This window comes from Geotrypetes seraphini, chromosome 3 (assembly GCF_902459505.1).
Source record: "Geotrypetes seraphini chromosome 3, aGeoSer1.1, whole genome shotgun sequence".
NCBI classification, from domain to species: domain Eukaryota; kingdom Metazoa; phylum Chordata; class Amphibia; order Gymnophiona; family Dermophiidae; genus Geotrypetes; species Geotrypetes seraphini.
The window spans coordinates 138,151,498-138,168,272 of record NC_047086.1 but is presented as its reverse complement, the minus strand read 5'-3'; the positions used below and the strand labels follow the sequence as shown (position 1 = coordinate 138,168,272).

Below are 16,775 nucleotides of genomic sequence, written 5' to 3'. Positions count from 1 at the left end.
GCTCCTAAATTTAGTTCAGTGAAACTGGGTATAAATTTAGATACTCGGACCTAGTAAATTTTCAGAAACGCCAATTTAGAAGCATATCTCTCAAAGTTAGAAGCACAAATCGCTGCTTAGTGAAACTCAATTTGATTGACTGTGCATTACCCTATGAATCTACAATTGATTTGCCACAATAATATGGTTCTAACACCTGTAAAAAAAAAAAATCCCTTTTATTACAACAAATTTGCAAAATGAACTGAAAATAATCAACTACGATTGGGGGAAGAGAGCACAATTTTCCCAAAAACAAATCAAAAACTTTCCTGTGCCCTTCCTTATGCCCTACAACACCATTCTAGGCTCTCCTTATTTGCAGATGAATATGTGTTAACTACACATGTGCTGAACAATGTTCAAAGCTACAAAACTGTCTAGTGGTCAGTAGATAGCTATGAATCTTTACATCTTGCTCACATCTACCATATGTATGAGTCTTCCCAAAGGCCGCTTTGCTCAGACTGTAAGCTCCTGGGCTCAGGGAGTTTGTAACTACATGATATACTGTATATTATACAGTGACAGAGACACATGGGTATCAGTACATCTAAACTTAAAACACCTTGATAAAGGACTGAAGGTGGGAATAGCATAGTGCCAGGGTTAGCCCAAGGACAAGCAATATCCTAGATCAGGGGTCTCCAAAGTCCCTCCTCAAGGGCCGAATACAGACAGGTTTTTGGGATTTCCCCAATGAATATGCATTGAAAGCAGTACATGCACATAGATCTCATGCATATTCATTGGGGAAATCCCGAAAACCTGACTAGATTCGGCCCTCAAGGAGGGACTTTGGAGACCCCTGTCCTAGATGACTCTTCAGCCATGTACTACTCACTAAATGCTGATCCCCCCCAATGTCCAGCACCTACCCTTCTCTACCTCCCCTCCCCAAGGTGTCCAGCATCTCTCTGCTTCCCTCCCCACAAGATACTCAGCATGTTTCTTTTTCCTACCTCCCCTCAGTTGAGATTTTCAGCATCTCCCCTTTTCTGCCTCACCTCCCCGAGGTATTCAATGGTTTCCCTTCCCTGCAGTCACCTTGTTTAAAGCATCCTCATTGAATCTGGTGTGGGGCCTTGAGCATCTGCATATGCTTAAGGACTGCTGGATCATGCCTCCTCTAAAATATGTTTAAGGGGGTGCCCCGACACAGATTCTCAAGTGTCTGCACTGGCTGTGAGGGGTCTTCTTTAGATAAGTTGATGGTGCCACTCACCCTTTGAATTGTGCTGCCCAAGACAGATGTCTAGTTTACCTAGTGGTTAGACCAGGACAGCAAAATATACCATCAGGATTCTCCTCATGCAGGAGGTTATTGCCAGGCAAAATTATTTTCTAGTTAATTTAACAAGGATGAGAAACCAGCTAGGATATACAGGAGATGACCTGTTCAGAATAGGGGGTGGGGGGCTGGGAAGAGAAAGGAAAGTACCTAAGTCCTGCAGAGCATTTCTACTTTTACCTTGGCATGACATACTGCTGCATCTTTTTGGGGCAGTGGTGGCTGGATGGGTGGAGCCGGGGAAGGGGGAGAATTGAAGACTGCTCAAAACCAAACTGCTAAATCAGCTCCTGCAGAAAGGAAGCTATTCATTCAGATTTACACAAGTGAAAGTCTGAGCCAGTCCTAGTTTTCGTCTGTTCAGACTTGTATTTAGCAATTCTCCTCTCCTCTGGTCATCACATTTCAGAAAAGATATTGTAGAACTGGAAAACGTACAAAGACAAGAAGGGCAACCAAAATGATTAAGGGATGGAATGGCTCTTAGGAGGAAAAGCTAAAGATGTTAGGGCTCTTCAGCTTCGAAAAGAAATGGCTGATGGGGATATGAAAGAGATTTACAAAATATTGAATGGAGTACAAAAGGTAAATGTGAATCAATTACAGTATTTACTGTTTGAAAAAGTACATGGTAATAGTTTGGACAAGTTCCTGGAGAAAAATCCCTCATCTACTATTAAGACAGACATGGGGAAAGCCATTACTTATCACTGGGGCTGATGGCATGGAATCTGAGAAGGTGCCAGGTACTTGTACCCTGGATTGTCCAATATTGGAAGCAGGATACTGGGCTAGATGGACCTTTGATCTGCCCCGGTATAACTAGTCTTATGTTCTTAAAGTGGACCTTCTATGTTGGTTGCACTGGTGCTAGGCAGTTTAACTTAAGGAAGCCAGAATGACCCCTCACCACTATTTCAGAATAAACAAAATAAATTCAACTTCAAAGGACAACAAAGGGTTTCTTGCTGTTCAAAGCACTTTAGGTCAGTTTTACAGTGTAAAGAAATCAGTGGTGAAAACGTCAGAGGCAAATGGCCTTTTCCCTACTACTGTCCTGGCAAACACCTCTCAGAGAAGATGCTCTGCTCCTGAGAGGTGTTTTATTTTGTTTTGCATTTTTTTTTAAATTTTTTTTTTTTCAATTTGAAATTTTATTACAAAATAAAAAAAGTGAACATAATTAAAACAAAAGTTAATGTTAGCAACATGTAACCAGTATCTGGAGATAATATGCCACACAAATCATAGGCCAACTAAACAAAAATAGGGAAGGGATGGTAGAAAGACATGGCTCGTCTTACTTATTAAACAGTTTTTTCCTTTCCTTGCTCCTATCTCTGCCTATAGGATGATGATTAAACCTCAGTTCCCATCAACAGCAGACCTCCCCCCCAAAAAAAAAAAAAGATCGAAAACCCACCATAATTTGTTCCCTGCAAATGAAACCATGTTACAATGTACTTTCTCTGTAAATATCTTTTCATGTGAAAATTCCTTCCCATCACAAACAAGGAAACAAACATAAAGCTTTGAGGGCTTGTGTTTCTGTAGAACCTACAACTATATCATTTCAAAGTGCTTATTCTTTTTTTTGTGTGTCAAAGTTGTGAAATGTTGCAATCTTGTCATACAGCTAAGAGCTCAGCTTGGATGGGGGTCCTCTTTTCTTCCAGAAGCATGTTTTATTGGCTAAGGAGGGCTGGTCATGGAGTTGCAAAGTTTCTATTGTATTCCTTTTTGAAGGTTTGTGGAAGAGGGTACTGTGTCAGTAGTGTTTACCAGATGCCACTGGATCTTCCTCCAGGAGGGGCAAGGATTCTGGCAGAGGCTCTTTTCGGGATGTGATCATCAATCTGAGCACCTGAAAGACAGAAGAGAGTCACTGAAGAGTAAATCAATGAATGAGAAAGGAGATACAGAGCATTTCATCTCCAGAACTGGCTGATTCAGTTCATCCACAGAAAGATGCAGAGCCTTTTAACTCTAGTTAAGACTGGATGGTTTGATTTACTGATACAAATATACAGAACATTTCAGCTCTAGGATTCGATGGTGCATTGGATACGCTACTTCTCTACTCTCCTGATTCCTAGTTGATAGCTGACCAAACTTAATCATAACTTACAGTTGTTACTATCAGTTGGCTGCCAGTTGGCCCATGAGAAGTGAGTCAATGGTTTTTGCCATAACTGAGCACTTGCTGTCATAAACAGGAAAAGTGTCCAACACCAACATCTTTTCTACAGGGGGATCCTTTATTCTTCAATATAATTGGCTGAAATGTTGTGATATTAACTTTATGCTTCATTATGACTGGCTGAAAGTTTTCCAATATTTGTAGAACCAAGCAACAAATAAGCATGGCAATGTAATGACAAAGTATTTCAAAAGCACTTAAAAATAAAGCACCAAGACTGGAAAACTTAACATTTAACACAGTCACTCAGTCTTTTAAAACATGACTGACAGATAGAGATCCGGTAGATGGAAAACATTTTTTGTTTTTCACATAGAAAATTACTATCAGCTGGAGGGAAGAATGGTGCATCCAGCTCCAAGGCTCGCATGTGGGGAAATGATGAGCCATCCCCTTCCCAGTGTACCATGTGATGCACAGGAAGGAGCCTAAGGCCCTGACTGGCTCAGATGCCCAAGGCTCCTTGGGAGGGGTCTTAGGCATCTGAGCCAATCACGGCCTTAGGCTCCTCCCCATGCATCACATGGTGCACCAGGGAGGGGAAGGCCTGTCATTTCACCACATGCGAGCCTTGAAATTGGAGGGACTGTGCTTCCCTCCAGCTCCTAACATCTACCAAAGGTATGGGGGATTTGGGGGTGGGGTTCAGGGGAGCATCCCTCCAGCCTTTTCCTTTTTCTGGGAGGAAGGGGGGAGGGGAGGGGATGGTTTGGGGGGGGGGTGGCGCAGGGGGTCCAGGACCAGGTAGGGGCGTAGTGTGCAGGTATTTAGCCAGGCAGGAGGAAGTAGGCCATTTTTGCTACTGTGGGGGGGAGGTCACAGTGCTTTTTTGTTTGGGGGGGGTTGTTTGGGTAGGGCCATCAGCGTGGGGGGCTTTTTTATTTTTTTAATGGGGCAGATTGTGTGTGTGTAACACAGCACAACATCTGTGCCATTAAAAAAAAGAAGCTGCTTCCCCCGTCACTACTGTTAGGGCTCTGTGCATGTTTCAATCGCTTACTGACTGATCTGTCGGGTTTGCATGCATATGGATTTGCATTTCCGTGCATATGATTTGCATGCAAGCTTGATAGTGCATTGATTGCTCGGCCAGAATCGGTTGGAATTACCGACTGACTTTAATGCATCTAGCCCTTAGATTGTAAGCTCTTTTGAGCTTGGACCATCTCTTGCATGTTTAATGTACACCGCTGCGTGCATCTAGTAGCACTATAGAAATAAGAAATAATAGTAGCAGTAGTAATATAATCAAGCTACATACTGTGGTACACATATATTGGTGCACTTTACAGAGTTGCTCCAAAATTGAAGGGTGATATTTTGGGGAGATGGGCCACATGCCAAAGACAAGAATCAACTCACACAGGAACTAAAGAGCAAACCAAGGTGGCCCCACAGTGGTTGAACAATTTTTTGAGACCAGAGCACTCCATCAATGACCTTCAGGTCAGAATACTGAGAGGAAATTTTAAGCCACCTGGAAATGTATGACTTCCAAAGTTAAAATGATAAATTACTTGACACCAACAAGAAAAGGACTTAAAAGATTTGGGTTTCCTGGCATATTATAAACCATAAAATTATACTGCTTTGTCACCCATCCATTTTTATCTGTTTTTCACCCCCTGCCTTTCCCTGTGAAACTGACATTTCAATGCTTTTATCCAATGTTCCCTCTAAGGACTGAGTTCCTGTGAGCAAAAGCGTATTTTTGTGAGTAAAGGGCCGAGTTGATGTGAGCAATAATTTTCCATTACATTACCTTGATGGTATTACACAATGTACATTACAAATTAATAATTACAAATATAAATAAAAATATGGAAAATAAGATGATATTTTATTGAAAGGACTAAAAACATTTCTCAGTTAGCTCTCAGGGGCCAACCCCTCCTTCCCCAGGTCAAGACAGTAAGTTGTCCTGACCTGAGAAAGGAGGTTTTAGTTTCTGACAGTTGGTCAAAAATGTATTAAAATTAGTCCAAAGAAAAGATATCATCTTAATTCTATTTTCTATTTCTACTTATTAACCTTTATAAAAACGAGTACCACCTTACTTTATTCTGAATTAAAAATAAAATGATTTTTTTCTACCTTTGTTTTCTGGCCATTTACTTTTCTGGTTTCTCTGTCTTAAGTCTCTTGCTAGGATTTTTCTCTCCTCCTTTCCTTTCAGCTTTCTTCAATTTATTTTCTACCTCTGTCCAAATTTAATTCATTCTTACAATCTAATCATTCCCTCTTTTATAAGATCTACCAGCAGCTTTTCCTCTCCTTCCCTCACCCTGGCAGAACACGGCCGTCTGCTTAATATTCGGACTAAAGAAAAGCGAGCATGTTAGTCCCTACTACAAACTGCTACACTGGTTGCCAATGGAGGCACGAATAATGTTCAAATTCTTGTGCTTTTGCTTTAAACTGGTGTGGGGAATGGCCCCTACCTATCTCTTACTACATTTCGAGCTACACATCCTCACTAGGACAACCAGAAATTGCAATCTTTTTGCCTATCCAAGGATCACTGATTGCAAATACAGGTCCTTTCTGGACAGAACTTTTAGGTTTCAATCTAGAGGTCTGCATGGGAACGGGGATCGCGGGAATCCCCCCCATAACCCACGGAACTCCTATGGGGACCCCCCTCTGGCCCATGGGACTCCCACGGGGACCCCCCTCTAGCCAACGGGACTCCCACGGGGAAGGAAGGCTTTTGGAAGAAGGGTTCGTCCATATAATATAATGGACACATCAGCCTTAGTAAAAGAGGGGGTTTATAAGTTAATTACCTGAACAGAAAACAAAAAAAAGGATTCCACCAAAGAGATTCCACAAGAAAAACAGCAAAAGAAACTGTGGAATTGATGATCCTGTCAGAAGTAATTGCTGCTTTTTAAGGGGACGGGCGGGGATGGAGGTAATTCCTTGCGGGGATGGGTGGGGACGGAGAGGATCCTGACGGGGATGGGTGGGGACAGAGAGGATCCTGGCGGGGATGGAGAGGATCCTGGCGGGGACGGGCGGGGAAGGGTGGGATTTCTGTCTCCACGCAACTCTCTATTTCAAGCTAGTAAACAGAAGACCTGGCTAGGCAATTACATCAACACAGCCAGGTTGACCTACGCATTTCGGAAAGAAATTAAGATAGCATGTTTGATAGATTTATCTCCTAATCAGATACCATTTTAAAACTATTAACACCATGCTGATAACTGAGAAATATGTGTATTTTTTACTAATTGTATTCTGTAATTCGCTGACTGTTCAGTGACATCTTTGCTATTTGTATTCTGTAATTCGCTGATTGCCCAGCTCTCTTCACTGTAAACCGCCTAGAAGTCGCAAGATTGTATAGAAAAAAATAAAGTTATTATTATTATTATTTTATTTCCCCTTATTTCCAGTTTTTCAACATCACTGCCCTCTTTTTCTTCCCCTTCGATACAATATTTGCCCCCTATATCTGCCCCATCTTTCCCCTTCCTTTCTGTCTCTCCTCCCAAATATCTTCTCATTTCTCTCCCCTCTTCTATCTAGCATCTGGCCCCTTCTATACAGCATCTGCCTCTTCTTCCTCTTTCCATCCAGCATCTACACACACTCTCTCCCCTTCTATCAGTATCTCTCTCTTCTGTCTCTTCCCCCTTCTATACAGTATGCCTCCTCTCTCCCCTTTCACTTTCTCCTTCCATCATCTTCCTCCTGTCTCTCTCCTCTTCCAGCCAGGCTTCTGTCTTCCTCCGTCTATTCTACAATATATTCCCCCTTCCCCTTTCCATCCAGCATCTTCCATCAATATTTCCCTCCTCTTTGTATCTCTCCCTTCCAGATGTCAGCCCCCTTTCTCCCCTTCAGATTCCATCCAGCATCTCCCCTTTCACTTCCCCCACTCCATCATCTCCCTTATCTGTACTCCACCTCCAATATCTGCACTCTCTCTCCCCTATTCCATCTAGAATTTGTCTTCCTACTTCTATACAAAATCTGCTTCTTCTCTCTCCCCCACCCAAACCATTTCCACCAGTTTCTGCCCCCTCTGTCCTCCTAGCCCACTTCCATCAGTGTTTAATCCCTCTCCCCACCCCTTTTCCACCAGTGTCTGCCCTCATCTCTTTTTTACCAGTATTTGCCCCCTCTCCCCCACTCACCCCACATCTACCAGCTTCTGCCCCGTCTTCCCACCTATCCCCAAACCATTTAAAACAGATGCCCTCTCTCTCTCCCCCCTTCCACCAGCATCTGCCCCACCCTATTTCCACCACTATCTACTTCCTCTCTCTCCCACCCACCACACATCCACCAGCGTCTGTCCTCTCTCTCTCCCCCCCCCACATCCACCAGCATTTGCCTCCTAGCATCCCCACCGATACTGCTGCTTTTCCAAAGCAGCAGTTGCAGCAGCAGCAAACTAAAACAAACCGGCTCGGAGACTTTCCTATACATTTTTATGGCTGCTGGCTCTGCCCCGGAAGAAGAAGTGATGTTGGAGAGGACAGACTGGCGGCTTTGGATATATATGGGAAGGTCCTGCTGCCGGCCTGTTTCAGTTTGCCACTGCTACTTTGGAAAAGCAGCAACAGCAGTAGCGGCAGAAGGTGTTGGTCCCAACCCCATCAGCTGCACAGCATCCTGCTAAAAGGTGCGCAGCTGCACAGCTGTGCAGCTTAGAGGAAACATTGCTTTTATCTATATCTATGCCAATGATATGCAGCTACTCATAAGAACATAAGAATAACCTTACTAGTTCAGACCAATGGTCCATCTAGCCCAGTATCCCATCTTCACTACAATACTCATACCCATTGAACCAGATCTATCCACAGCTTTATATAAAATGACTGCCTGTCCAATTGCAACTCAGGAATGGGCAAGCAACAACAAACTCTGCCTGAACCCAAGGAAAACAGAGATTTTTTTTGGATTTCTAACACAAGTGGACAAATATCTTTTGGGAAGTATGAACTTCCCCTAAAAAAAATCACAGGTCAGGAATCTCAGGATACTGCTAGATTTGTCACTCACTCTGATCCCACAAATTCATACATCCTTTAAAAACTGTCTCTTTCTCTATCATTTTCAGCATCTACAAAATCTCTCTCCATATATTGAAAAGATAACTCTGACCATAGTAGTTCATGCCATGATAACATCACGACCAGACTACGGCAATACCCTGTATACTGGTTTAATCAAAAAGTGTTTGCATCATCTACAACTAATTTAGAAAGCTGCAGCACGACTGATAAGACAGCTGCAAGACCACATCACACATAGAAACATGATGGCAGATAAAGGCTAAATGGCCCATCTAATCTGCCCATCCACAGTAAGCATTATCTCTTTCTCTCTCCGAGAGATCCCACTTGCCTATCCCAGGCCCTCTTGAATTCAGACACAGTCTCTGTCTCCACCATCTGTTCCGGGAGACTGTTCCAAGCATCTACCACCCTTTATGTAAAAAAGTATTTCCTTAGATTACTCTGGTGCCTATCACCTCTTAACTTCATCCTATGCCCTCTCATTCCAGAGCTTCCTTTCAAATGAAAGAGGCTCGACTCATGCGCATTTACATTATGTAGGTATTTAAATGTCTCTATCATATCTCTCCTCTCCGCCTTTCCTCCAAAGTATATAGACTGAGATCTTTAAATCTGTCCCCATATAGCTTATGATGAAGACCACACACCATTTAGTAGTCTTCCTCTGGACCGACTCCATCCTTTTTATATCTTTTTGAAGGTGCAGCCTCCAGAATCAGAATCATACACAATATTTTAAATGAGGTCTCACCAAAGTCTTATACAGGGGCATCAATACCTCCTTTTGCCTACTGGCCATACCTCTCTCTATGCAACCTAGTATCCTTCTAGCTTTCACCATTACCTTTTCAACCTGTTTGGCCACCTTAAGATCATCACAAACAATCACACCCAAGTCCCGCTCTTCTGTCGTGCACTTAAGTTCTTCACCCCCTAAACTGTACCGTTCGCTTGGGTTTTTGCAGCCCAAATACATGACCTTGCATTTCTTAGCATTAAATTTTAAGTTCCTGCATAAACTACACTGGCTACCAGTACCTGCTTGTAAAACCGCTTAGATAACCTTGATAGGCGGTATATAAAATCCTAATAAAACTTAAAAACTTACCTTAGAAGGCTAAATTTTTTCCATTTCCTCAGACAAAATGGGCCAGAATACTTAAAAAAAAAAAAAAAAAAAAAGCTAAGTCTTTATACACTGTCAAGATCTCCGAGATCCTCTTAAGGAGCATCACTATCTGTACCCTCATCAAAAGAAACTATATGATGTGAAACTCGCCAGTGAGCGTTCTTAGGAGTAGCCCCCATGCTCTGGAATTTATTCCCAGTGGGGCTACGTCTAACTCCAGACTACCTTTGCTTCAGGAAGCAGGCGAAAGCCTGGCTCTTCACCCAAGCCATTAATATACAGGGTGATTGACTATATACTCTTTCTGCACCAGAACTAGCTTGTCACACATACTAAATAAATCAGTTCCTTATACCTTAACTGTATAAACAACTTGCCTTGAGTTTAGCTTCCCATCTGTTTAGTCCAACACACTCATCTTGTCCCCATCTAATAACTGCATTTGACCCCACAGCTATAGGATAAGTTGTTTTATACAAAAGCATTAGTGTCATATCTTTGCTATTTGAATGTTCTGATTTGTGCTTATTAGATGCTCCATAAGTATCATGTCTCGCTTTTCGTATGTATTATATCTCTCACATTTGAATTTCAGTGCTGTTAATAAGTATATTTTTGAAACTGTTTTATGGTAGTCCTGTTATTAAATTTCAATTTACTGATTTTAACTTTACCTCATTCATTGTATCCATGCATATATTTGGTCTCTTTACTACTGTTAATGCTGTTAACAAAACTGTAAGTTTTATGTTGAATTATACTTGCTGTACACCACCTTGAGTGAATCTCTTCATAGAGGCGGTTAATAAATCCCATTAAATAAATGTTAACTTTGACATTTTATTTTGTACTTATTTACATATATATTATATATTCTAATTTAAACAATCACTTTGTTAGAAAAGAAATAAATTGCATTTTATTATTTCTGTTTGCTGCTAACTCTGGGAGTGTGGCGCAGTGGTTAAAGCTACAGCCTCAGGATCCTGGGGTTCTGGGTTCAAACCCACGCTGTTCCTTGTGACCCTGGGCAAGTCTCTTAATCCCCCCATTGCTCCAGGTACATTAGATAGATTGTGAGCCCGCCAGGACAGACAGAGACCATTCTGAGCTCTCCTGGGAGAACGGTATAGAAAATTAAATTAAAAAAATAAAAAAAAAATAATGTTGAAGCTATACTTGCTGTTAAGTCTGGCAGTAAAAAAATGAGAATAAAGCTAAGCCCCTTCTGGTTTAACTCTACTGCAAAAGTGACTTGCACACCATATAGACAGGGTTGTACTTTGATGCCAGTAATATTCTACTTCCTCACAGGGGAGATATGAATGAAGTCTACAAAATCCTGAGTGGTGTAGAATGGGTACAAGTGGATTGATTTTTTTTTACTGCATCAAGATTTACAAAGACTAGGAGACACTCAATGAAGTTACAGAGTAATACTTTTAAATCCAATAGGAGGATGCCAGAGGATGTGGTAAGAGCAGTTAATGTAGCTGGTTTTAAAAAAAGGTTTGAACAAGTTCCTGGAGGAAAAGTCCTTAGTCTGCTATGAGACAGACATGGGATGGTAGCATGGAATGCTGCTATTATTTGGGTTTTTGCCAGGTACTAGTGACTTGGATTGGCCTCCGTGAAGACAGGATTGGTCTGACCCAGTAAGGCTATTCTTATGTTCTTATTAAAGCTCTAAAATATGGACATGGACTTTGTTGTGGAATAAAAATGAAAATCCTTAGTGTTAGATTCAAGAAATCTACTGCCATTATAGTTTGTGGAAGCCCCTTCCTTTTCTGTTCTCTCCTGCAAATACAATTGTGGTAGATGGCGGCTGACATTGAAAGATTAAATGAAAGTATTACAAACCAAACAAAAACTAATGGTTTCTTCACATTCTCTGAGGAAATCGTTGGGGGAAGTATGCAAGGATGAGCATAGCCCAAAACTGTTTCAAAAGTCATACGTGGAACGTGGATGCGTGACATCCAAGAGAATGCGAGTTGCAGCGTTTGTATTTGCTTCAAAATGATAACTTTAGTGTTGGGCAAATGGGAAAAAGAACCCCTTCAATCTGCACTTCAATTTGATTCCCTCCCTTCCTGTCTGTCTGGTTTTCTTTTTTGTACTATATATTAAATAACCTGGATCTGATGGTCCTTCAGTTTGTCTTGTGAATCTGTAACTTTTGAGTGCCACATTTTAAAATCCATACAATGGATTACTTTTGATTCTGTTGTATATCGTAGTTAACCTCTGTACTAAAGGTTTATAGCCATAAAGCACAAAGTAGAAGAAACACCTTTCTGAATAGGCCCCTTTATTTTGAACTATGTGGATGTTTCAATAACAGTTTTAAATTTTTTCTGAAAATGCTGGGAAGAATAGGTAAGAAAATAAAAACAAAACATGTACTGCATACCTTCTGGAATGACCTGTGACATAAGAGGTTTGAGTCAGGATTTTAACATGCTGCCATATGGTTAGTGATCGTGCCTACCTCCTGTGTGTATTGTATTCAAAACCATTTTTGTTTTCCTCAAATTTTCTTTGTTAAAAATTATACTTTGCAAAAGAGTTAGGTGCTGGTTTTATACTGTCAATAAGATCAATAACAGTATTGCTTGTATCTCTGAATTGATTGAATTTGCGCTCTATCCCTGTTTATAACAGGGACAATTAATGATGTTATTTAGTCATGTCTATGTTATATGTTATAATAATAGGGAAACAAGATTTTATGTATGTGATATGGAAACTACATAGTTGTATGCGGTTATAAATTTTTAAATAAATAAATAATAGTTTCATTAAAATCCATCAATATTTCAATTTTATATGCTGTCAAACAGAATTATTTCCTATATGGATAAGGTGGAGCTGAGAAAACTATACCTCACATCAAGCCAGTGACTGGAAAAAAGAAATAAAAAAACAGTTTAAAGGGAGTAAAAATTAAAGAAACCCAAGTGCGTACACTTTGTGCCTTCAGAAACTGCATATGCTCCTCAGAAGCTATAGAGTAGTGTTCTTCAGTGCAAGGCATGGAGGTTAATGACGGTTCTTAGAGACCTCTGGGATGGCCCTTATCATTCTGGCTTTTTTTTCTTCTACTATTTGTCTCTCTCAAGCTCATGACTGAAGGGATAAAGCGGATGGGAGGAAAAAGTCACATGCTTGAAAGACGAGGCATTTTTCAGTAAACAAAAAGAATGCATTTGGAAATGCTCACCTCTTGAGGATACCTTTAATAAAAAGTATGAAGATGGGTTGGTGGGGCAGATGTTGACACACATTGGTCAAGAGATATATCATAAAAACAGATGTGAAAGGGCTTGGTGGATCCTCAATTCTTATTAGCTAATAGATTTGAATTGAGCATGGTTATCTGTTAAATTATGCAAATTAAGTTTGACAAAAGCTACTAAGGATGGCCAATATTCTGAGATATATACCATCTGGTCTAGGTGATTTTCTACTCTTTGGTTTGTCAGATTGCCCCATTACATTTTCCAGGTTTACAAAGATTTGTTTCATTTCTCCCAACTCATCACTATTAAATACCATTTCTGGCATGGGTATCACTCCCACATCTTCCTCCATAAAGATCAAAGCAAAGAATTCATTTAGTATCTCCACTATGATCTTATGCTCCCTAAGGGCTCCTGTTATTTCTTGGTCATCCAGCAGTCCAACTGATAACCAGCTTCTTCCTTCTAATATACCTAAGACAGTTATTATGTGTTTTTGCCTCCAAGGCAATCTTCTTTTCAAAGTCTCTCTTTGCCTTCCTTATCAGCACTTTGCATTTGATTTGCCATTCCTTATATTGTTTTCTATTATCTTCAGTTGAATCTTTCTTCCATTTTCTGAAGGATGTCCTTTTAGGTCTAATAGCCCCCTTCACTTCACTTTTTAATCATACAGGTTGTCCTTTGGCCTTCCTTCTGTTTTTTTTTAAAAAATACATGGAGTATATCTGGTCTGGGCTTCCAGGAGGATATTTTTGAACAATATCCCCACCTGATTTAACCTTTGTAGCTGATCCACTAAGGTTTTTTTTTTTAAAACCATTTTTCTCGTAATCTCATTTTTGAAAATTAAATGCCAATTAATTGTGTTTCCTGTGTTATAATTACTGTTGTCAAGTGGCCCCAGTACCATTACCACTTGCATCAGATGATGTAGTCCACTATGGACTAGATCTAGAATTGCTCCCACTCTTGTTGGTTCCTTGAACAGTTGCTCCATAAGCAATCCTTGATTTCATCTAGGAATACCATCTCCCTAGCATGCCCTGATGTTACATTTATCTAGTCAATATTGGGGTAATTGAAATATCAAAAAAATGGTTATACATCCCCTAATTCAATATTTATGGTACTCTCATCAATAATTAAATAAAACATTGAAACTTCAAAGCTCCAGGATAAGGCACATGTCAGTCCATCCTATAAGGAATCTCCAGTCATATCATCAATTTCAGACTGCAATCTATATTAGAGAATGACATGGTGACAAAAATTCATCACCATTCCCATCTCCACAGATAACTGCGGGAAACCATCCTGTGTCATTCTTTAGTGTCTATCTCAACTTCAGTCCTTCTACACCAGCATTCTTCAATGTAAGGCTTGAGGGTCAATGGCTGAGCCCATTCATACTCTAATTCTTCCCTCTCTCCTTAACGAATGGCATGGAGATGGTTTCCCGCAGTTATCCGCGGGGACAGAAATGGTGATGAATTCTGTCACCATGTCATTCTCTAGTCTATATATAAGGAGGGAAAAACTTCAGCAAGGTAAAAAAAAACCTCCACCAGTACCAATTTGTAAAGAAAAACCCTGTGGTGATCCCAACCCAGACTAATATACAGCTGTACATTATAAGCTAAACAATGAAATAAGGGCTGTAATAAGAGTCTCAACATTAATAGCATTAAACATATATGCATGCAATATCAAAAAATAAAAACCGTCGTTCTTTAAAATGGGTGTTTCTATATCCAGCCAGTCTTTAATGTTCACTGACTTAGAGTCCAATGAAGAATTCTCATGCACAGTAGGAATACCATCACAATCACTCCAAAGACTATTAATTTTATTCTTATTATACATTTATCCGCTGCATAGTGTCAGGATTAAGAGTTTGCCTTGAAAGCAGCCACTTGTTTTACAAGAATGCCACATCAGGAGGTAGAAATCTCAAACATTTATTTTGAGGTTTCAGTTTTTATTCAAATATTGAGAGCAATCATTAAATTAGGAAATGTATAGCCACTTTTGGATATTAATTTTATGATTTGTTGTTATCTTCCCCAAAATCACCCATTATTATTGTATCACCTGGTTTGTTAGCTTTCCTAATTTCTGCTAACATTTTTATATCAGTCTGTTCATTCTGGCCAGATGGATACTTCTCTTACTATCTTCCTGTTTATACATGGAATTTCATTTAATGAGGATTCTAAGGTTTAATTTGTTTCAAGGCCCTCTAACATATAATGCTACCTGTTCACTTCGATATAATTTGTACTGTGATATAATAGTGTCTAACTCTCTAATCTTATTTTTTTAGGCTTCTAGCATTTCTATATAGATACATTCAAACAATGTTTTTTATTTCTATTAACATCCTGCTTAGCAATTGACAGTGATAATTTGCAAATCAGTCAAGTCTGTTTGCTCTTTATTTAAAGGCATCTGGTCTACTATAGTCTTTATTGCAACCTCACTATTGGGATGTCCTATCTTCCTTATTATAGTGATGCTCGTATCCTTCAAAGCTACCTTGTATCTCTCTATGGTACAGCCGACCTTGAATACTATGTGCAGTTCTGGTCATCATATCTTAAAAAAGATATAGCAGAATTAGAAAAGGGCGAGAAAAATGATAAAAGGGATGGGACAACTTCCCTATGAGGAAAGGCTAAAATGACTAGGGCTCTTCAGCTTGGAGAAGAGACAGCTCAGGAGTGATATGAAAGAGGTCTATAAAATAATGAGTGGAATGTAAAGGGTAGATGTGAATTGCTTGTTCACTCTTTCTAAAAATTCTAGGACTAGGAGACATGTGATGAAGTTACTAAGTAGATTTAAAACAAACCAGAGAAAATATTTCTTCACACAACATGTGATTAAACTCTGGAATTCGTTGCTAGAGAATGTGGTGAAATCAGTTAGCTTAGCAGGGTTTAAAAAAGTTTTGGATAATTTCCTAAAAGAGAAATCCATAGGCCATTATTGAGATGGATTGGGGAAATCCACAGCTTATTCCTAGGATAAGCAGCATAAAATCTGTTTTACTACTTGGGATCTAGCTAGGTACTTGGGAATTGGGTTGGCAACTGTTGGAGACAGGATACTGGGCTTGATGGACCTTCAGTCTGTCCTAGTATGGCAATTCTTATGTTCTTGTTCTGAACCATGTGCTTTTGAGTGAATGTTGGCTTTCCCCCAGTTTTTACTTTCAAAACCTGGGTCTACCCTGATTAAGGTAGAAACCATTCTACTGGATGTTATTTGATATTGCTGTATTAATTCCATGGAAACTTCAGCTTGTTTCTATTCTAAATCTTCTCATGGATGGTAATATGGGGTAATTTTATAAATGATTTTTTTTTTCTGTTTTTAAATCAGGTTTTATGGAAAAAAGGTTTTCTATAAATGCATGCGGCCATGTATGTGCATCAAAAGGTCATGTTTACTTCTGCACAGATTATTCACGGACATTCCTAGGGGATTATCTGGATGGAGTGGAGGAAAAGTTATCATATACACATGTATAGTGATAGAAATACATGCAAAGAATACATGTATGCATTTACATCATCTTTGGAGCAGGTGTAATCTGTGTGCTATTGGGAAAATATTTGGGATAACTCTTTTATAACTTAGGCACATTGGCACCTTTATTACCTTTAAAAAAACAGGTACCTTTGGGACTCCCTAGTTGGCTGCTATAAAATTACCCCTGAAATGTAGCCCTGTCTGACGGTGCTTAATGTCAGGGTGCACTGTACATAAAAAACATCAGCAGATATAAAAATTAAGTACTTCCCCCTCTGCATCCCAAGTGCTTCAGAAC

At 39.9% G+C, this 16,775-nt stretch overlaps 1 protein-coding gene across 3 annotated transcripts in view; it reads right to left on the bottom strand.

The window, feature by feature from the left end:
* Positions 1-836: 836 nt before the first annotated feature.
* The window catches only part of DPYSL5 (dihydropyrimidinase like 5), a 154,286-nt gene continuing 138,347 nt past the window's right edge, over positions 837-16,775 (bottom strand). For 2 of the 3 annotated variants that reach the window (XM_033935345.1, XM_033935346.1), the window contains exon 13: positions 837-3,194. In XM_033935345.1, the coding sequence (XP_033791236.1) occupies positions 3,109-3,194 (86 nt within the window). In that variant the 3' untranslated portion in view covers positions 837-3,108. The remainder of the gene's footprint in view (positions 3,195-16,775) is intronic. The other variant, XM_033935343.1, reaches the window with a different exon arrangement.